This window comes from Oncorhynchus tshawytscha, linkage group LG28 (assembly GCF_018296145.1).
Source record: "Oncorhynchus tshawytscha isolate Ot180627B linkage group LG28, Otsh_v2.0, whole genome shotgun sequence".
Taxonomy (NCBI): Eukaryota; Metazoa; Chordata; class Actinopteri; order Salmoniformes; family Salmonidae; genus Oncorhynchus; species Oncorhynchus tshawytscha.
This window is the reverse complement of record NC_056456.1, coordinates 23,587,114-23,609,320: the sequence shown is the minus strand read 5'-3', so window position 1 is coordinate 23,609,320 and position 22,207 is coordinate 23,587,114. Positions and strand designations below refer to the sequence as shown.

General features: G+C 41.0%; 1 protein-coding gene across 2 annotated transcripts in view; it reads left to right on the top strand.

Annotated features, from left to right (window-relative positions):
* The window catches only part of tnr (tenascin R (restrictin, janusin)), a 151,225-nt gene extending 130,245 nt beyond the window's left edge, over positions 1-20,980 (top strand). For both annotated transcript variants that reach the window (XM_024391647.2, XM_024391646.2), the window contains exons 17-23: positions 2,054-2,184; positions 4,553-4,685; positions 4,972-5,123; positions 5,283-5,379; positions 15,599-15,760; positions 16,228-16,391; positions 17,815-20,980. In XM_024391647.2, the coding sequence (XP_024247415.2) occupies positions 2,054-2,184; positions 4,553-4,685; positions 4,972-5,123; positions 5,283-5,379; positions 15,599-15,760; positions 16,228-16,391; positions 17,815-17,937 (962 nt within the window). In that variant the 3' untranslated portion in view covers positions 17,938-20,980. The remainder of the gene's footprint in view (positions 1-2,053; positions 2,185-4,552; positions 4,686-4,971; positions 5,124-5,282; positions 5,380-15,598; positions 15,761-16,227; positions 16,392-17,814) is intronic.
* Positions 20,981-22,207: the final 1,227 nt, after the last annotated feature.

The window sequence follows — 22,207 nt, the reverse complement described above, 5'->3', positions numbered from 1 at the left end:
CGGGTGCCCTTTTACACCTCCCAGATAAAGTGTGTCTAATTAGCAACAGGAATCATTGCCCCTCTTACTGAGGCCCTTGCAGTGGCTGACCATGTTTCTACTCCTGCTATACAGTGTCCATATTAGGACAGCCTCAGTCTCAGCAAGATTTTTTTCAATCTCCACAGGAGTTGCCGAGACTGAGGCTGTCCTAATATGCCACCTTACTCCTAGCTAACGACCTCCACAAGCCAATGAGTTCATACCTACTCTACGGCAGGGGAGGGAGAAGAGGAGGGGAGAAAATGGTCTAGTTTAGTTTAGTTGAATCTCTAAACTTATTTTTGAGACAAAAATTCTCTGTCAGCAGCAGGCCATTAATATCCCCAAGGGAGCAGGGCGGCAGAGTTTTATCCAGTCTGCACAGTGCTGGAGCTGCATGAACATTTTCAGAACACGTGTGCTGTTGCTCTGCCTCTGTAGAGTACAAAAACTTATTCCCACAAAAAACAACAACCAGTACTTTTTTCTGGCTTTATTTTTGTCTTGTGTCTTGCAGTAAAAGTCTCCCTAGAATGAGGGGCAATTCCCCAATGTTTAATCAAACAGTGGCCTTTGCAAAACTTTATTTATTGACACTGTTTTTGGCTAAATGAATTTGTCTAAAGTGTCACAGGCCATTGGCTTTGCTACTCCAGTGCCAGCCTTGTTGTCTGATGTTGACACATAATCACTGGATGGGATGGCCAAATTCACCAGACTTTATTGGTCTTTTTTGCTCTTAACTTGCGTCTCATTAAATGTTTTTGATGTGGTTATGCATTGCTTATGCTTTGTTTCACTGGCTGTTATGCTCTGATAAATAGTTCCAGTGTTGATGACCTCTTATGAGCATGAAGTTATTGGTTGACTCACTTTCTAAAAGACTTGACCAGTGAGAGATATGTTATTCACATAAGTTTTTATGTTTCTTCCAAATAACTAAAGCTTGGTTTAGTATCCACCTGAACCAGTGCATTGGGATGAACTTTATAATTGTTTCTTGAAGGAAACACGTTTATTTTGTCTCAGTACAATGCATACAGGAGTAATAATAATTAATTACTGCCCTTGCCATCTGTTTGTCTATTGAGACACCTCTACATTTGCATGTGGCAAAACTATAGAACATTAGAATGTTACAGAACGTCCTATTGTAAAGAGTGTTAACACGCCTCAGAGTGCAGGCATACTGTAATTAAAGACCGGAATGAGAGAGCGAGTCGAGAAAGAATTGACCGAGATCAGAGAGTAAGAGAGTGAGCGAGAGAGAAAATAAACAAGAGAAGTGTAGGCATTGTGATGACTGAAAAAGCTTCTGAGATGTGCCCTCGGACGACATGAAAATGTTGAATCAGTGTCCATCACAATGAAAGGGGGATGAAAGGGAAAGGAAAGATAAACACTCTCTCAGGCATTGCAGTCATGTTGAGGAGACAGGAGGAGAATGACAGTCTCTCCTGGAAGAGGCAGTCAGGTCAGTGTGGACATCCACATTGTAATTTTCTCTCGTCGGCACTACTGCAGTGTTGAGATGTCATTGCATCTCATGTAGAAAATCCTTCAGTCCTGAGGCTATCAGTGGTAGAACACGCTGTTGATTACTGAACTGTCATAGATTCCTCCCCCCCCTAAAAACACCTGAGGACAACAGGAGGAGGGAGATATGAAAATGAGAGAGACATGCACTCCTTTTCCTATATCAGCTATCTAGATGTGAGAGGAGGATAGGGTCTTGGGTAAAAAAATCTTCTGTTTGGAATGGCTAATTCTTTTTTTAGCGTGAATTTTCAGCAGATAAAACATTTTGCCATTATGGATGCTGGGTAAAGGACATGAGAATGCATGTTCAGAAGGGTGACTTCAACTAAGGTCCGCTAGAGGGGGGTCATCAGATTAGGAGATAGACCATAATTGGGCAATATTTCCAATTTAAGTACAGTATATGGATTTTAAAAAATTGACCACCAGACATAATGATTTGACTCAATGGAACTGTTATGTGATAATCTGCTATTTGATTGGTCCCCTGTAGCCATGGACGCTCCTCTGAACCTGACGGCTAGCGAGGTGAACCACCGCAGTGCCCTCATCTCCTGGCAACCGCCCATCGCAGACATCGACAACTACATGCTCACATACAAGTCAGTGGACGGCAACAGAAAGGTAAGTAGAATACAGTAGGTCGTATCTAACTTCATCAACAAGAGTTTCCAATCACTCTCACACAGACACTCAACTGTTACTGTATAATCAGGCCAAAGAAGCTCACATGAGGAATTGAGATGTAGGGCTGTGACAGTCATGGAATTTTGGATGATGGTAATTGGCCTGCCAAATGACCACCGTCACCATATATACTTTTTTAAACAGTTGACCATTTTACATTTCAGCTAGGATCAATAACCATACAAATTCCCGTCTGTCCCTGTTCATTCCACCCAAAACATTTTTGACTTATTTTATTTTCATGAGGGTTTTCATCCACATCGGTCAGTAATTTTTTAAATGTTTTTTTTCCTTTTGCACGGTTATACTGTAATTGTGCCAGCCCTATTGATATGAGCCATAAGTGTTATGTGTAGTGTTTTCAAGCTGCCAAAATACTAGCCTGGTCCCGGATCTGTCTGTGCTCTTGTCTTCTCCATTGCTGTCATTGTCAAGTCAAACATTGGCATGACAATGAATTAGTGACAAGGAGTTAGCATCATAGCCCAAACATACAGGCTACCAAAATACTGCCTTATCTTTGTCTATGAATTTCCAATCTAAATCACACACTGTAGCCTCCATGCTGTATCATCAAGCCAAATGTGTTCACAGGAGATATGATTGATAATATATGAGCCGTAATGTGAGTGTTACCGGTAGCGTTTTGAAGCTACCAAAACAGTGGACATCCTGTATCTCCCAGACAAATTGCCTCTTAATACAGGCCCATGCAGCTCTACTCCACAGTGGATGCCCAGGCAATAGAGCCATTTAGATCTTTTAATTTGCCTCCTGGAACATTTTTCATTTTAATAAAATTCTTTGATGTAGCTGGGTAATAATAATAAAGTAGATTAACCGGTCTATTCTGATGCAATACCTCTATTAATAACTCACCAGGAACAATTCCCCTGATATTCTGCAGCAGATATCTCTCTCAACTAATTACATCAAACAGACAGAGCACAAGGATACGTCCCAAATGGCAACCTATTCCCATAGGGCTCTGGTCAAATCTAGTGCACTATAAAGGGAATAGAGTGCCATTTGGTACGAAGTCACAGAAAGAGCTCAAGACTGTACTGTACTCACTGTCTTCGTCTTTTCTATATCTTTCAACACACACACACACACACATCTGTTAAGATGCATGTGTTTTACTATATTGACCTTTTTTGGTGCTTGTGTTTGTCCAGTGGGTGTCAGTCATGCACAGAGGAGTTGGTTTAAGTCACAGACTATGTTGTTTTACTCTGTTTGAGTTCATTTCTGTCTGCAAAAATTATTCCCAACCTCCTCTCTCTATTAATATAATGTTCATATTCACCACAGCAATCTGTTTTAGTTTGGTTATGAATCATATGTTGACCTTCCAGATCAGAGCAATACTAGATTATATACAGTAATTAGGCAACCTCTATTGTAAATGATTCCTTGTACATGATCAACAATTCCAAACATGCAAATATTTTATATTAGTAACAAGTCTTTCTAACAAAAAATAATAATCTTTACAAAAAAACGAGAGCGAAACAGTGTAAGGTCCATTGTGAGAGAAACATCAATTAAAGAGCGGCTTTAACTGCATAATTCATCCAACAAATTGCCTTAAAATGTGTGACTTTTTACAAAATGGCTGAATATTTCATCCAGTTCTTCATAGATATTTCATGTGGCTCAAAGCCCCATTAAATTCACAGTTCACTCTGCTGTCACGGCAGGCTCCTAGAGAGCTTATCAAAGAGATCTCTTTTTCATCTGCCAGAAAAAGAGATCTCTGAGAGAAACATGATGCCATCAGAAGATCCGCTTGATAAAAGTCGGTTTGTCAAAAGCAACGAAAGGGAATTGAGCCATCTTGAGATTTAGACAGAAATATAAATTCTTCTTCTTCCTGGCAGCTCCTTATAGCACCAGTGTCTGATAAGGTCCTTTCCTCTCCTCAATCTGTGATTTAAGTTGTCCTTTTTAACTCTAAGAAAAACACAGGACAGAGTTGTATAAGGACCAACAACACTGAATAATGAATTCAACATGTAAATGGGCCTCACCTACATTTTTCATTTCTGTAGATGTGCCTGGGTGCTTTTGTTGTTTGTTGGTACAGTAGGAGTCAGATAGTGTCCCCTCTTTGGGCTACTGTCTGCTCTACAATTGTTAGGATTGTATCTAGATAAAACAGTTTGCTGTACCGTATCCACTCATAGTTCCGGTTCCCTGTGTGTGTGTGTGTGTGTGTGTGTGTGTGTGTGTGTGTGTGTGTGTGTGTGTGTGTGTGTGTGTGTGTGTGTGTGTGTGTGTGTGTGTGTGTGTGGTACTACAGGAGCTGATCCTGGATGCCGAGGACACTTGGATCCGTCTGGAGGGGCTGGCAGAAACCACAGAATACACTGTGAGGTTGCAGGCTGCCAGGGGATTAGAGACCAGCGGAATCGTCTCTACGGCCTTCACAACAGGTAAACACACACACGCATGCAAGCACATAGATATACACACACACATTTACCATTTATCCACAATCTCTATCTAAAGTCCAATCCCATATTCAATAAGCATCTCCGAGTAGGATAGCTAATCTAGGATCAGATCTCCCCTGTCTATATAATCGTATTCACTATGATCCTGTATCAGCAGTCCTATATAAGCAGTCCTACTATGACACACTTTATGAATACGGCCCAGTCCTGGTGATTCTCCATTGTGTTGAGCTGATCTCATGTGCTCTGTTCTACTCCTCTCCAGGAAATCGTCTGTTTGCCACCCCCCAGAACTGTGCCCAGCATCTGTTGAACGGGGAGTCCCTCAATGGCGTCTACACCATCTACATCAACAGAGATGCCAATCAGGGAGTGCAGGTCTACTGTGATATGACCACAGATGAAGGAGGCTGGATCGTAAGTGTCTCATAGCAAGATATATACCTTGCAGACAAAAACCCAACAACACCCAACATTTCAGTGCAAAGGGTGCCATTTGGGACTGTACTTTATCAAAATGTTGGTAGAATAAAGTTTTGTCACCTGGTCTTATCTTTATCTGTATCTGTGTTTCAGGTGTTCCAACGTCGTCAGAACGGCCTGACAGACTTCTCCAGGAAGTGGAGTGACTACAGGGTCGGCTTTGGAAACCTAGAGGATGAATTCTGGCTCGGTAAGACTGTTTTCTAGATGACTCATCTCAACCCCATAACACTTTTTCGGAGGTACTTTATATCTAGCTCTCTAGAGAGGTACCCCCACTCCTGGGATAGAGAATGTAGTTTGAATTGTACACTACTTAAATACATGCTCCAGTACTTTGGTGACTAAGAAAGTATCTTTAAATACTTTGGGCTGGATGTGTCAATGTGTAGTTCATGCATAAGCTATGAAAAGAATTACTGTCTCACCTCAATTTGCCACGAAATCCATAGTTTGAAAGCGACTGTTTTCCTGAAGTTGGGCCTTACCATTTAATTTTAAATTTTTCATTTCACCTTTATATAACCAGGTAGGCCAGTTGATAACAAGTTCTCATTTACAACTGCGACCTGGCCAAGATAATGCAAAGCAGTGTGACAAAAACAACAACACAGAGTTACTCATAAACAAACGTACAGTCAAAAACACAAAATAAAATAAACATTGAAAAATCTATGCACAGTGTGTGCAAATGTAGAAGAATAGGGAGGTAGGCAATAAATAGGCCATAGAGGTGAAAATAATTACAATTTAGCATTAATACTGGAGTGATAGATGTGCAGATAATGATGTGCAAGTAGAGATACTGGGGTGCAAAAGAGCAAGAGGGTAAGTAATAATATGGGGATGAGTTGGGTGTGCTATTCACAGATTGGCTGTGTACAGGTACAGTGATCGGTAAGCTGCTCTGACAGCTGATGCTTAAAGTAAGAGAGGGAGATTTAAGACTCCAGCTTCAGATATTTTTGCAATTTGTTCCAGTCATTGGAAGCAGAGAACTGGAAGGAAAGGCGACCAAAGTAAGTGCTGGCTTTGGGGATGACCAGTGCAATATACCTGCTGGAGCGCGTGCTATGGGTGGGTGTTGCTATGGTGACCCATGAACTGAGATAAGGCGGGGCTTTACCTAGCAAAGACTTATAGATGACCTGGAGCCAGCGGGTTTCGCGACGAATATGAAGCGAGGGCCAGCCAATGGGAGCATACAGGTCGCAGTGGTGGGTAGTATATGGGGCTTTGGTGATAAAATGGATGGCACTGTGATAGACTACATCCAGTTTGCTGAATAGAGTGTTGTGGGCTATTTTATAAATGACATCACCGATGTCAAGGATCGGTAGGATAGTCAATTTTATGAGGGTATGTTTGGCGGCATGGGTGAAGGAGGCTTTGTTGCGAAATAGGAAGCCAATTCTAGATTTAATTTTGGATTCGAGATGCTTATTGTGAGTCTGGATGGAGAGTTTACAGTCTAACCAGACATTATGTATTTGTAGTTGTTCACATATTCTAGGTTGAAGAGCATGCTCTTAGTTTTACTACCATTTAAAAGCAGTTGGAGGCCATGGAAGGAGTGTTGCATGACAATGAATCTCGTTTGGAGGTTTGTTAGCAAAGTGTCCAAAGAAGTTCCAGATGTATACATAATGGTGTCATCTGCGTAGAGGTGGATCAGAGAATCACCAGCAGCAAGAGTGACATCATTGATATACTGTATACAGTGAAAAGAGTCGGCCCGAGAATTGAACCGTGTGGCACCCCCATAGAGACTGCCAGAGGTCCGGACAACAGGCCCTCCGATTTGACACACTGGTGAACCAGGCGAGGCAGTCATTTGAGAAGCCAAGGCTATTGAGTCTACACATAAGAATGCGTCACAAATTTTCCCACATTCCCCCCACATGGGCCAGCCCCCTAGCAATTTGAGTTGTAGCCAATGAGCTTCAGCACTTGGCATTTGAGTGACAGCTAGCAAGAGGTCTGCCCAGCATTATCCAATAAGGTTGCAGGGTGGGCCCAACAGCTCAGTGGACACAGCAGAGAGAGAACTACAGGCTAAAAAGTACAAAAAGTACAGAAAAAACTCTTTAAAATAGGAATAAGAGGCCCTTGTGTTTGTGTTGCAGTCTGCTTCTGCTTATCTCTCCCAGAGCAGGGTTAACAGTTGACCTCATTTACACATTTGTTTGTAGTCTCTCTCTCTCTCTCTCTCTCTCCTTTATTTTATTACTTCACAACACTAGTTCTGTGATTTATTAATGGATGTATTCTGCTCTCATTTCTCACTGCATGGTAATTGTTTTTCATAAATTCTCTGATTCTGAAACAAAACAAAAGGCTCGCTCCTTTGATGCACTGTGAAACATTTCTGCAAATCTCATTATAATAGCCATAATTATATTCATTAGAAAAGCTGTTTCTTCATGGGCCAGTTTTCATGTTATTGTTTTGGAAATAGATAAAAGATTGTACCCGTGAATACTTCATAACAGAGATCCCAACCTTGAGAAATACTTTTGGTACTTTTAATTAGAAAAATAGAATGACAAGACAGTACACTTTCAGAACCCAAATCTGTCTGTTTGATAAAAGGATTGTTAATTAATTTAACCTTTAGAACATTACAGAGTCTCGATGACCCTGCATTTACGTCAGAGCGTTCATCCATGCCTCTTTCTACGTCAGCAAATGCCACTAAGCCCCTACCCAGGCTGTACCACATGTACTAGTGACACACAGATCCTGGTAAACGACTATGATTCATGACTCATTCCTGATTGGTAAAAGCACTTTTCATCCAGTAAATATTCCTTATGACTTCATTGGTTTAATTTCCCCTGACTCAGTTCTGTGTTCACTCCTGCTGGCAGAACCATTCGGCGCCTTAAGTGGCTGATCAGGGGTGCATTCATTCTGCCGATTCTGTCCAAAAAAAGTTTCTTAAACGGTAGTAAACAGAACAAAACTGGGATAAACATACCTGAATTTGTCCAGTAGAAACTCTCGCGTGCAACTACAGTGCCTTGCGAAAGTATTCGGCCCCCTTGAACTTTGCGACCTTTTGCCACATTTCAGGCTTCAAACATAAAGATATAAAACTGTATTTTTTTGTGAAGAATCAACAACAAGTGGGACACAATCATGAAGTGGAACGACATTTATTGGATATTTCAAACTTTTTTAACAAATCAAAAACTGAAAAATTGGGCGTGCAAAATTATTCAGCCCCTTTACTTTCAGTGCAGCAAACTCTCTCCAGAAGTTCAGTGAGGATCTCTGAATGATCCAATGTTGACCTAAATGACTAATGATGATAAATACAATCCACCTGTGTGTAATCAAGTCTCCGTATAAATGCATCTGCACTGTGATAGTCTCAGAGGTCCGTTAAAAGCGCAGAGAGCATCATGAAGAACAAGGAACACACCAGGCAGGTCCGAGATACTTGTTGTGAAGAAGTTTAAAGCCGGATTTGGATACAAAAAGATTTCCCAAGCTTTAAACATCCCAAGGAGCACTGTGCAAGCGATAATATTGAAATGGAAGGAGTATCAGACCACTGCAAATCTACCAAGACCTGGCCGTCCCTCTAAACTTTCAGCTCATACAAGGAGAAGACTGATCAGAGATGCAGCCAAGAGGCCCATGATCACTCTGGATGAACTGCAGAGATCTACAGCTGAGGTGGGAGACTCTGTCCATAGGACAACAATCAGTCGTATATTGCACAAATCTGGCCTTTATGGAAGAGTGGCAAGAAGAAAGACATTTCTTAAAGATATCCATAAAAAGTGTTGTTTAAAGTTTGCCACAAGCCACCTGGGAGACACACCAAACATGTGGAAGAAGGTGCTCTGGTCAGATGAAACCAAAATTGAACTTTTTGGCAACAATGCAAAACGTTATGTTTGGCGTAAAAGCAACACAGCTCATCACCCTGAACACACCATCCCCACTGTCAAACATGTTGGTGGCAGCATCATGGTTTGGGCCTGCTTTTCTTCAGCAGGGACAGGGAAGATGGTTAAAATTGATGGGAAGATGGATGGAGCCAAATACAGGACCATTCTGGAAGAAAACCTGATGGAGTCTGCAAAAGACCTGAGACTGGGACGGAGATTTGTCTTCCAACAAGACAATGATCCAAAACATAAAGCAAAATCTACAATGGAATGGTTCAAAAATAAACATATCCAGGTGTTAGAATGGCCAAGTCAAAGTCCAGACCTGAATCCAATCGAGAATCTGTGGAAAGAACTGAAAACTGCTGTTCACAAATGCTCTCCATCCAACCTCACTGAGCTCGAGCTGTTTTGCAAGGAGGAATGGGAAAAAATGTCAGTCTCTCGATGTGCAAAACTGATAGAGACATACCCCAAGCGACTTACAGCTGTAATCGCAGGAAAAGGTGGCGCTACAAAGTATTAACTTAAGGGGGCTGAATAATTTTGCACGCCCAATTTTTCAGTTTTTGATTTGTTAAAAAAGTTTGAAATATCCAATAAATGTCGTTCCATTTCATGATTGTGTCCCACTTGTTGTTGATTCTTCACAAAAAAATACAGTTTTATATCTTTATGTTTGAAGCCTGAAATGTGGCAAAAGGTCGCAAAGTTCAAGGGGGCCGAATACTTTCGCAAGGCACTGTATTGGACTAATGATTACACCCTATATCAGCTAGATGCAAGCAAGAGTGTGAAAGGCGGTAATGAATGTCGCTGTCTGTCCATGTGTCGCCGCAAATTTGTCTCTCGACCTGTGTGCACCTACATTGTAAACTTTCATTCATAGGCTAGGTAGTAGCAAGCTCACGATGGGTATAGCGGACAATTTGAGCATCATGCAGTAGCCTAAACCTATCACTGTTACATTGAACTGGGTGAATGGAATATGAATGAGAGTCATCCAATATGCTGTCATAGAAGTCAGGCCCTCAAAAAATCCTCTTCCCTCATCTTAAACGGCAGTGACCGCCACTGGTATAGATATATATGACCATGAGAGGAGAATAGTGGTGCTCCCGGAGGACAGCATAGTGGAGCTTCAGATGATGTAAGCACACAGCACCTGACCTTATCTACAACATCCTGCAGTACAGGGAGACACAGTAACATTTGGTTTAACTACCCTGATCTGGAAGAGCTCTATCTACTGGGACACTTAAGATTACGATTTGCTCACACGGAAGAAACGGGAATTAGCGGATGATATTATCAGAGGCCGTTTTTTTTTTTAAAGCCCATTTTTATTACAGTTGGGGCGCTATCCATTAATCGGACTCATTGACCTGACCCTGGCCAAATATATTGTCAATTTGAGGTCGTAATATAAAGAAATTGATGCAGTTGTGCAATATGCAATTATTATTGCACTTTTTAATTTGCCCCCTCATTTCTGTGGAAGTGCAGGAGTAAGATGGGTAATAAAATGATAAGAGATGTTAATTTAGGAGATAAAATTTGAACAGAATACAGCCTCTGAGTGCATTTTTAATCCTGCTGGCAATTTGTAATGAAAAACTAAGCTATCTAAGTGATGAAGAGCAGATGATCCTGCATTCTGCGATGGCAAATCTGAGTTCACTCAATGTTTAACACATCTTATTACAGCAATTGCTTTTCCCCTGTCACCACCAAGTGCCTTCTTTGCTTTCTAATGCCGACTGTATCTTTTGCTGACATATCGAAGACCAAGCCCAGTTTTGCTCTGGTTCAGCCCAATGCTTATCATCGGAAGCTTGACAGCTTCAAAAAACTGCCATCTGCTATCATGAGGCATCTACAACATCATATGATTTTCAGCTTGAGGTTAAACAGGAAACATCCATGCCAAGCAGGAAGGTTTGTTATCTTGGGAAAGATAGGTATAATCTCGCTGGTCCTTATCATCACAGCCTGGCTAGGCTCTGGGCTGGCAGTAGCAGCAAGGCCAAATCCGCCACAGACTGTTGACTGGAAGATATGGACACTTTTCACCATCTGACCACTTCCTGTTATCTCTACATGTCATTTGCTGTGTGCATCAGTTTTAACCATGTCAAGATGCAGGTAGAAGTTAATTTTAGACTTGAGTAAGTGACAGTTATCATTTGAAATGAGAAATCAATTTATATACATACAGTACCAGTCAAAAGTTTGGGCACACCTACTCATTCAAAGGTTTTTCTTTATATTTACTATTTTCTACATTGTGGAATAATAGTGTAGACATCAAAACTACGAAATAACACATATGGAATCATGTAGTAACCAAAAAGTGTTAAACAAATCAAAATGTATTTTATATTAGCCACTCTTTGCCTTGATGACAGCTTTACACACTCTTGGCATACTCTCAACCAGCTTCAATTAACAGGTGTGCCTTGTTAAAAGTTAATTTGTGGAATTTCTTTCCTTAATGCAAATCAGTTGTATAGTGACAAGGTAGGGGTGATATACAGAAGATAGCCCTATTTGGTAAAAGGCCAAGTCCATATTATGGAAAGAACAGCTCAAATAAGCAAAGAGAAATGACAGGCCATCATTATTTCAAGACATAAAGGTCAGTCAATCCGGAAAATGAAAAGAACTTTGAAAGTTTCTTCAAGTGCAGTCGCAAGCGCTATGGTGAAACTGGCTCTCATAAAAACCGCCACAGGAAAGGAAGACCCAGAGTTACCTCTGCTGCAGAGGATAAGTTCATCAGAGTTACCAGCCTCAGAAATTGCAGCCCAAATAAGTGCTTCACAGAGTTCAAGCAACAGACACATCTCAACATCAACTGTTCAGAGGAGACTGTGAAACATGCCTTCATGGCCGAATCGCTGCAAAGAAACCACTACTAAAGGACACCAATAAGAAGAGGAGACTTGCCTGGGCTAAGTAACACGAGCAATGGACATTAGACAGGCAGAAATCTGTCCTTTGGTCTGATGAGTCCAAATTTTAGATTTTTGGTTCCAACCACCATGTCTTTGTGAGAAGCAGAGTAGGTGAACGGATGATCTCTGCATGTGTGGTTCCTACCTTGAAGCATGGAGGAGGAGGTGTGTTGGTGTAGGGGTGCTTTGCTGGTGACACTGTGGTCAATTTATTAAGAATTCAAGGCATTCTAAACCAGCATTCTGCAGTGATACGCCATCCCATCTGGTTTCCGCTTAGTATGACTATCATTTGTTTTTCAACAGGACAATGACCCAACACACATCCAGGCTGTGTAAGGGCTATTTGACCAAGAAGAAGAGTGATGGAGTGCTGCATCAGATGATCTGTCCTCCACAATCACGCGACCTCAACCCAATTGAGATGGTTTGGGATGAATTGGACCGCAGAGTGAAGGAAAAGCAGCCAAAAAAAGTGCTCAGCATATGTGGGAACTCCTTCAAGACAGTTGGAAAAGCATTCCAGGTGAAGCTGGTTGAGAGAATGTCAAGAGTGTGCAAAGCTGTCTTCATGGCAAAGGGTGGTTTCTTTGAATAATTACTACATGATTCCACATGTGTTATTTAATAGTGTTGATGTCTTTACTTTTATTCTATAATGTAGAAAAAAGTAAATATAAAGAATAACCCTATATATATATACATATATATATATACACATATATATATATACACAAACTTTTGACTTGTCCTATATATATATATATATATATATATATATATGTATATATATATGTATATATATACACACACACACACACACACACACACACACACACACACACACACACAGTGCACTCGGAAAGTATTAAGACAAATTTCATTTTTCCACATTTTGTTAGGTTACAGCCTTATTGTAAAATGTTTGAAATAGTTTTTTCCCCCTCGTCAATCTACACACAATACCCCATAATGCTGAAGCAAAAATCAGTTTATATAATTTAATATCACAATTACATAATTATTCAGACCCTTTACTCAGTACTTTGTTGAAGTACCTTCTGCAGCGATTACAGCTTCGAGTCGTCTTGGGTATGACACTACATGCTTAACACAATGCTTCACCGTAGGGATGGTGCCAGCTTTCCTCCAGACGTGACGATTGGCAATAAGGCCATAGAGTTCAATCTTGGTTTCATCGGACTAGAGAATCTTGCTTCTCATGCACTGAGTCTTTTAGATGCCTTTTGGCGAACTCCAAGCGGGCTGTCATGTACCTTTTACTGAGGAGTGGCTTCCATCTGGCCACTCTACCATAATGGCCTGATTGGTGGAGTGCTGCAGATATGGTTGAACTTCTGGAACATTCTCCCATCTCCACAGAGGAACTCTAGAGCTCTGTCAGAGTGACTATGAGGTTTTTGGTCACCGCCCTGACCAAGGGCCTTCTCCCTGGATTTGTTCAGTTTGGCTGGGAAACCAGCTCTAGGAAGAGTCTTGTGGTTCCAGACTTCTTCCATTTAAGAATGATGGAGGCCACTGTGCTCTTGGGGACCTTCAATGCTGCATAAATGTTTTGGTACCCTTCCCCAGATCTGTGCCTGGACACAATCCTGTGTCAGAGCTCTAAGGACAATTCCTTCAACCTCATGGCCTGTCAACTGGGGGACCTTATATAGACAGGCGGTGTGCATTTCAAATCATTTCCAATCAATTGAATTGACCACAAATGGACTCCAATCAAGTTTTAGAAACATCTCAAGGATGATCAATGGAAATAGGATGCACCTGATCTCAATTTCGAGTCTCATAGCAAAGGTTCTGAATGCTTATATAATAAAGGTTTTTCTTTTTTTCTTTTTTCTAAAAACCTGTTTCCACTTTGTCATTTTGGGGTATTGTGTGTAGATTTATGAGGAAAACATTTATTCAACTAATTTTAGAATAAGGCTGTAATGTAACAAAATGTGGAAAAAGTCAAGGGGTCTGAATACTTCCCGAATGCACCATATATACTACATGACCAAAAGTATGTGGACACCTGCTTGTCGAACATCTCATTCCAAAATCATGGGCATTAATACGCAGTTGGTCTCCCCTTTGCTGATATAACAACCTCCACTCTTGTTGGAAGGCTTTCCACCAGATGTTTGAACATTGCCGCGGGGACTTGCTTCCATTCAGCCACAAGAGCATTCGTGAGGTCGGCACCGATATTAGCCGATTAGGCCTGGCTCACAGTCGGCGTTCCAATACATCCCAAAGGTCTTCCATGGGGCTGAGGTCATGATGAAACAGGAAAGGGCCTTCCACAAACTGTTGCCACAGAGTTGTAAGTACAGAATATTCTAGAATTTCATTGTATGCTGTACTTTACCTAAGATTTACCATCACTGGAACTAAAGGACCTAGCCCAAACCGTGAAAAACAGTCCCAGACCATTATTCCTCCTCCACCAAACTTTACAGTTGCCACTATGCATTGGGACCGGTAGCGAACTCCTGGCATCCGCCAAACCCAGATTTGTCCGTCGGACAACCAGATGGTGAAGCGTGATTCATCACTCCAGAGTCCAATGGCGGCGAGCTATACACCACTCCAGCTGATGCTTGGCATTGTGCATGGTGATCTTAGGCTTGTGTGCGCCTGCTCGGCCATGGAAACCCATTTCACGAAGCTCCCGAGAAAATGGTTATTGTGCTGATGTTGCTTCCAGAAGCAGTTTGGAACTCAGTTGTGAGTACATTATGCACTTCAGCATACGGCGGTCCCGTTCTGTGAGCTTGTGTGGCCTATCACGTCGTGACTGAGCTGTTCATAGACATTTTCACTTCACAATAACAGCACTTACAGTTGACCAGGGCAGCTCTAACAGGGCAGAAATTTGACGAACTGCCTTGTTGGAAAGACAGTGCCACATTGAATGTAACTGAGCTCTTCAGTACTGGCCATTCTACTACCAATGTTTGTCTATGGATATTGCATGGCTGTGTGCTCAATTTTATACACCTGTTGGCAACAGTATGGCTGAAATAGACAAATCCACTAATTTGAAGAGGTGTCCACATACTTTTGTATATATAGTGTGTATACACAGTACCAGTCAAATGTTTGGACACTCTTATTCATTCAAGGGTTTTTCTTTATTTTACTATTTTATAGTATAATAGTATAATAGTGAAGACCCCAGTGTGACGGAAAAGCCGCCAACAGGTGCTCAGTGTATGTGGGAACTCCTTCAAGACTGTTGGAAAAGCATTCCAGGTGAAGCTGGTTGAGAGAATGCCAAGAGTGTGCAAATCTGTGATCAAGGCAAAGGGTTGCTACTTTGAAGAATCTCAAATATAAAATGTATTTTGATTTGTTTAACACTTTTTTGCTTACTACATGATTCCATATGTGTTATTTCATAGTTTTGATGTCTTCACTATTATTCTACAATGTAGAAAATAGTAAAAATAAAGAATAAACCTTGAATGAGTAGGTGTGTCCAAACTTTTGACTGGTATGTATGTATAATATTTGTGTGTTTTTATTGTCTCTTCATCAGGTTTGGACAACATACAGAAGCTCTCAGCTCAAGGTCGCTATGAGCTCCGGATCGACATGAAGGATGGCCAGGAGTCTGTCTACGCCAGCTATGACAAGTTCGCCATTGGAGACGTCAGGAATCTGTACAAACTCAGGATAGGAGAGTACAATGGCACAGCTGGTGAGCGCTTATGTACACTCTATTCTATGTGGTGCTGATTTATGACCAATCAACTGATCTATTAAACATATATGACCTCTGACAGCCAAGACATTTTTATTTATTTTACCAGGCAAGTCAGTTAAGAACAAATTCTTATTTACAATGACGGCCTAGGAACAGTAGGTGAACTGCCTTGTTCAGGGGCAGAACAACAGATTTTTACCTTGTCATCTCAGGGATTTGATCTAGCAACCTTTTGGTTACTGGCCCAACGATCTAACCACTAGGCTACCTGCCGCCCCACTGAACAGTAAAAGCCTTTTTCCTCCATTCTTTATGGTTGATGAAATATATTTGTACTTATTTTATCCCCCATCCCTCAACACGTGGCTCTAGCCCTGTAGTATTATACGCTTCAGACTGCCAGTGTACCCATGTCATTTGCTGGTTCCGTCAGTTCAATTCATTTTTATTCCCTGTCACAGGGGACTCGCTGAGCTATCACCAAGGCCGTCCCTTCTCCACCAAGGACAGAGACAATGACATCGCCGTGACCAACTGCGCTCTGTCCTACAAAGGAGCCTGGTGGTACAAAAATTGCCATCGGGCCAACCTGAACGGGAAATACGGGGAGTCGAGACACAGTCAGGTTTGTGTCCCTGTTATCATCCGCACTGGGACTGAACAGTGGGACTGAACAGCTGCCTCAGCTTACCACTGTAATGACTGGAATTAAAGGCCACACTCTGTGAGATTCCCAGTCATTTCCATTAAAGACGTAAAGAAAACTTTAAATCTCTTACTGCTTTCCCAACAGTGTGATATTTGTTACAAGTAAGAGTCTTGTAAAGAGCTTTTGATGAGACTACTACAGAAGCCTTGCAACATTACACAGATTAGCAGTTTCCAATATAACCTTTTGATGACATGAAATGATCTCAGACATAAAAAGAGGAACTAGCTACAGGTAACTACTAAAATAAAGGAAACACCAACATAAAGTGTCTTAACAGGGCATTAGGCTACCACGAGCTGCCAGAACAGCTTCAATGTGCTTTGGCATAGATTCTACAAGTGTCTGGAACTCTATTGGAGGGATGCAACACCATTCTTGCATAAGAAATTCCATAATTTGGTGTTTTATTGATGGTGGTGGAAAACGCTGTTTCAAGGGCCGCTCCAGAATCTCCCACCGGTGCTCAATTGAGATCTGGTGACTGAGACACACACACACACGTACTCGCTCGCACACACGCCCACACACACACACACACACACACACTTTAAACCCCCTATACTCCTTTGATAATCTTCTTTCAAACTCACTGAGATCTCCTCTTCTAGCCATGGTAGCCAAAATAATGGGCTACTGGACTTATTTATACATGACCCTAAGCATGATGGGATGTTAATTGTTTAATTAAACTCAGGAACCATACCTGTGTGGAAGCACCTGCTATCAATATACTTTGTATCCCTAATTTAATCAAGTGTTTCCTTTATTTTGGCAGTTACCTGTGCATTGTACTGTAGATAAGAATGTCTGAATTATTTTTTATCCACTAATTGAATTATGGTCTACAATGACCATAGTGAGTTCAAACCACAAATAGCATTGAAAATGTCCACACATTTTTCTGAACAGCACAATGGGCAATATTAGAAATACCACTAAGGTTGGTCTGAGTCAGCTGAGGAGACAGGAGTCAGCTGAGGAGACAGGAGACAGCTGAGGAGACAGGAGACAGCTGAGGAGACAGGAGACAGCTGAGGAGACAGGAGACAGCTGAGGAGACAGGAGACAGCTGAGGAGACAGGAGTCAGCTGAGGAGACAGGAGACAGCTGAGGATGTCACATTTGAATTAGAAGTGAACTGAACATTGAGGACAATATCCATATTAGACATACTGTATAAGTCATATAGTAAAGTTTGTGGCGTACGCACATCCTTGATAAATGAAGTGCACTGTACATATTCTAAAAAAAACACGTTGTGTAATATCAGATATCTTAGTTTCTGAACACGGTTCTCTCTTGATCCTACATTTTGTCCTCTCTTCATCCTATACAGGGTATCAACTGGTACCACTGGAAGGGCCATGAGTTCTCTGTCCCCTTTGTGGAGATGAAAATGAGGCCGTTCAACTACCGCAGCATCAGTGGCAAGCGAAGGAGGTCCACTCCTCCAGAATAAACCCCTACACCTTACCCCTCAACCCCAATCCAGCTTGCTGTTCCTACTTTTACATAAGGCTGAAAGACAAAAGGAGGAGCTATGCAATTTATACAAAATTTGAATGACAATGGTTCTGTTAGCTAGCCTAGATATCCAGACTGAACTCAGCTCTGTTTCATGTTTGTTTCACAATCCATTCAGTCTGGATTTTAAGGCTATCTATTTGCTAAAATAGGGAGGTAAACCATAAGGTTTTTGTGTTTAGTTATTTGCCCTGTCCTGGAAGGTGAAGAGATGAACTCAGAGTAGCTGTCATGATCTTCTCTCTATCTATACAATATAAGTACATGAGAGCTGGGATTATTTTCCCCATTAAAAAAAAAAAAGTAATTTTAACAAAATTCTATATGCCCGTAAACAAGTAAGATATCTCTATTTTTATAACTGATATTGTAACAAAGTTAATTTATTACATTATATAATTTGATGCCTTGTTATTGATATTTTTATTGAAATAGCAACCCTCCATGAGTTTCATAGTCAAATGCCTGCATGGAGAAATTCATTGGGCATTGACAAAACATTGGCACTCATAATGAGCCAATCAGCATTAGCAATCACCAAGCTACACACCAGCCTGTAGCAGTGGATTCAACATCAGCTATTGATTTATTTATTTATGTCCATTTGTCCAATTTGCTTTTGAATATACAATAAAATCCCAAATCCACACCCTTGTTGGAATGGAAGAAACAGGATCATCAAACAATAGCTGCTCAACTTGAAATGTATAGGCCTAGACTCCAGTGCCCATTTAGTAAGAAAATAACAGTGAGCAAGTTATTTGCGCTGAGGTAATACATAGTATGACCATTGTCATTCAATACTTGTCTTTACACTGCCCTGCATAACTCAAATATATAACATTGTTGACCAATATTCACATACGGTATTCTCCATGAGGAGATTCCAACTGAAGATCCTGTTTAGGAATTAGCACTCTCAAATGTTTCCCCGCTATGTTACTTGCATTGATGGTGCTAATAGTTCTGACATGAAACCAAAGATTTGCTGAAGAGAAAATGCGCTGTCGACAGAGCTTTCTTTCTTTGTAGCCTCATCATCACCTTAGCAGATGTTTTTGTGATCCTTGGTTTTAGGCCCAGCAACAATTCTCTTGGTTACTTTGTGAACATTAGTTCTTTGTCAGTATTTTAGCAAATGATTTGAAATTGATAAGCTCATTTACTGTGTGTTGGTGTTCGATAGTCGTCCTGTACGTTATACAATCCTCCTGTCTCACCCATATTTAATGTTTAACTATGTTATGCCACCAGTGCAAGTAACACTTGGCCTGCTGTAGAGAACCCCTCATGTCCTCGATGTACATTTGATGGATACACTGTAATCCTACTTATCCAATACTTTTCATCAAATCGTTTAACTGTATTGTTCTCCTTAGTTGTTTTTATTGACTAATTGACTCATATTTTCATTCAGATATGGCTTAAATACCCTCACCCAATCTCTACAAACTGTAACAACCACACAGTGGATCATAATCATTTTGTACATTTTATGTCGTTCATTGTCCTTTAGACTTGATGACTTGAAACAATGGTGATTGTCCATCCTATAGACTACTGGTACTAATATATCCATATAAGAATTAGGAGGAGGAGACATATTTCAGTATTTACCCTTGTAGATGCAGAGTAATATAGAAGCATTAAGAAACGCTGATACTACTTCCCCTATTGTTCTAACCATAGTTGTTAACACAGACTTGTTTTTAAAAGGGGTGAGCCTACTGCATGCTAACAATCATGATCAACACCTTCATGGTAACAACAAACGTGTCATCAGAATCTGCATCGTTGGGAAGGGCTCTTAAGCAAGCATTTCACGGTAAATTCTACACCCTTTGTATTCAGCGCATGTGACAAATAAAATGTGATTTGATTTTGATTTACTTTTGAATTTAAATGTAGAAATTCTCCTCTGAATTCTGCTTGTCAAGTGACTGTTTCAGATCTGTTAATGCAATGCATCTCCCAGAGCAAGACATAGTGTTTTCTTTTTTACTAGAATAGGATGTGTACTTATTTATTAACTACTTAGACTAACTTTGCTTCATGGCACTTTGTGCAAGGAATGAGAGTGATGAAGCTCTGTAGATAACAGATGGAATGTATGTAACATAAGAGATATCACTTTTGTCAAACGCTGGTGTGCTCGAATTGTAATCCAAATGCTTACTGACTCCTGCTCTCTTTCACAGAAATCTGAAATTAATGAATTGTCAATCAATCAATCAGAATGACACAGTCTTATTTTGCAAAGCCTCAAGCTTGGTCAAGTGAAGTGTTCTGATTATCCAGAAGATTATCCAGAAGTTGATGCAGGCCTATTCCAAGCTGTAGGACAGGTATACTGTAGTTCTTATTTATGTTATGATTCCTTTCAGTAACTTAACCTTTTCCTTCACACCCCTGGTTTAGCAGGGCTGTGTGCAATGTGCACACACATTAAGCTAGTTGTCACTATTTAAACCCCCAGAATCTCTTCCAAGAATTCAAGTTGAGGTCTGAGCTGGAACAGTATTTAAAATGCAGTGATTTAAATACCCTTACCTGTTTTGATATGGTTTCAGGGGAGCCTAAAGAGAGAATATCTACAAAGAACTAGAATTTTGATTGAAAGGTATTAGAGTATTAAGATACTGTTAACTTGTGTTTGGCTTGCGATGTAAAAGCACATCTAACTATTGAAGGGAACCTCAAGTGCAAATGCATGTAATCAATGGTGGCTGAGAAAATGCTGAGTGCTAAAGATTATAAACAGATTGAGGGATACCGAGGAGGAAAATAAATGCTCACTAAAAATGTATTGTCTGTAAGAAAGGTAATAGAATCTCAATATGCTGAATATAAAGTTGTTTAATCATGCCTTTACACTACAGGACAACACTTTGCACATGCACTAAATTGTCAAAAGTATGTGGACACCCCTTCAAATGAGTGGATTCAGCTACTTCAGCCACACCCATTGCTGACAGGTATATACAATCGAGCACACAGCCATGCAATATCCATAGACAAACATTGGCTGTACAATGTCCCATACTGAAGATCTCAGTGACTTTCAACTTGGCACCAACAAGTCAGTTTGTCAAATCTCTGCCTTGCTACAGCTGCCCCGGTCAACTGTAAGTGCTGTTATTGTGAAGTGGAAACGTCTAGGAGCAATAACGGCTCAGCTGCAAAGTGGTAGGCCATACAAGCTTACAGAACAGGACCGCCGAGTGCTGAAGCGCATAGCGTGTAAAAATTGTTCAACCTTCCAAACTGCCTCCGGAAGCGACATCAGCACAGCTTCAGCACAACTTCATGAAATGGGTTTCCGTGGCCGAGCAGCCGCACACAAGCCTAAGATCACCATGCGCAATGCCAAGTGTCGGCTGGAGTGGTGTACAGTTCGCCACCATTAGACTCTGGATCAGTGGAAACGCGTTCTATGGAGTGATAAATTAGGCTTCACCATCTGGTAGTCCGACGGACAATTCTGGGTTTGGCAGATGCCATGAGAACGCTCCCTGTCTGACTGCATAGTGACAACTGTAAAGTTTGGTGGAGGAGGAATAACGATCTGGGGCTGTTTTTCATGGTTCAGGCTAGGCCCTTTAGTTCCAGTAAAGGGAAATCTTAATGCCACAGCATGCAATGACATTCTAGACAATTCTGTGCTCCGAACTTTGTGGCAACAGTTTGGGGAAGGCTCTTTCCTGTTTCAGCATGATTTCAGGTCCATACAGAAATGGTTTGTCGAGATTGTTGTGGAAGAACTTGACTGGAACTGCACAGAGCCCTGACCTTAAACCTTCGGGATTAATTTGAACGCAGACTGCGAATAAGGCCTAATCGACCAACATCAGTGCCCGACTTCTGTAATGCTATTGTGGCTGAATGGAAGCAAGTCCCTGCAGCAATGTTCCGACATCTAACGGAAAGCCTTCACAGAAGAATGAAGGCTGTTATAGCAGCAAAGGGGGACCAACTTCATATTAATGCCCATGATTTTGAAACAATATGTTTGACAAGCAAGTGTCCATATACTTTTGGCCATGTAGTGTACGTAACAGGAGTATTTGCGATGCTGGAACTAATTCCATAAACTGTGGAAACTGAACCGTGTAAATAAAGTATACCTCTACCTCTGCATTGTCAGACCTCTACTAGACAGCAACTGTGAAGCAGAATAATAGACAGTACCATTCAAAAGTTTGGAC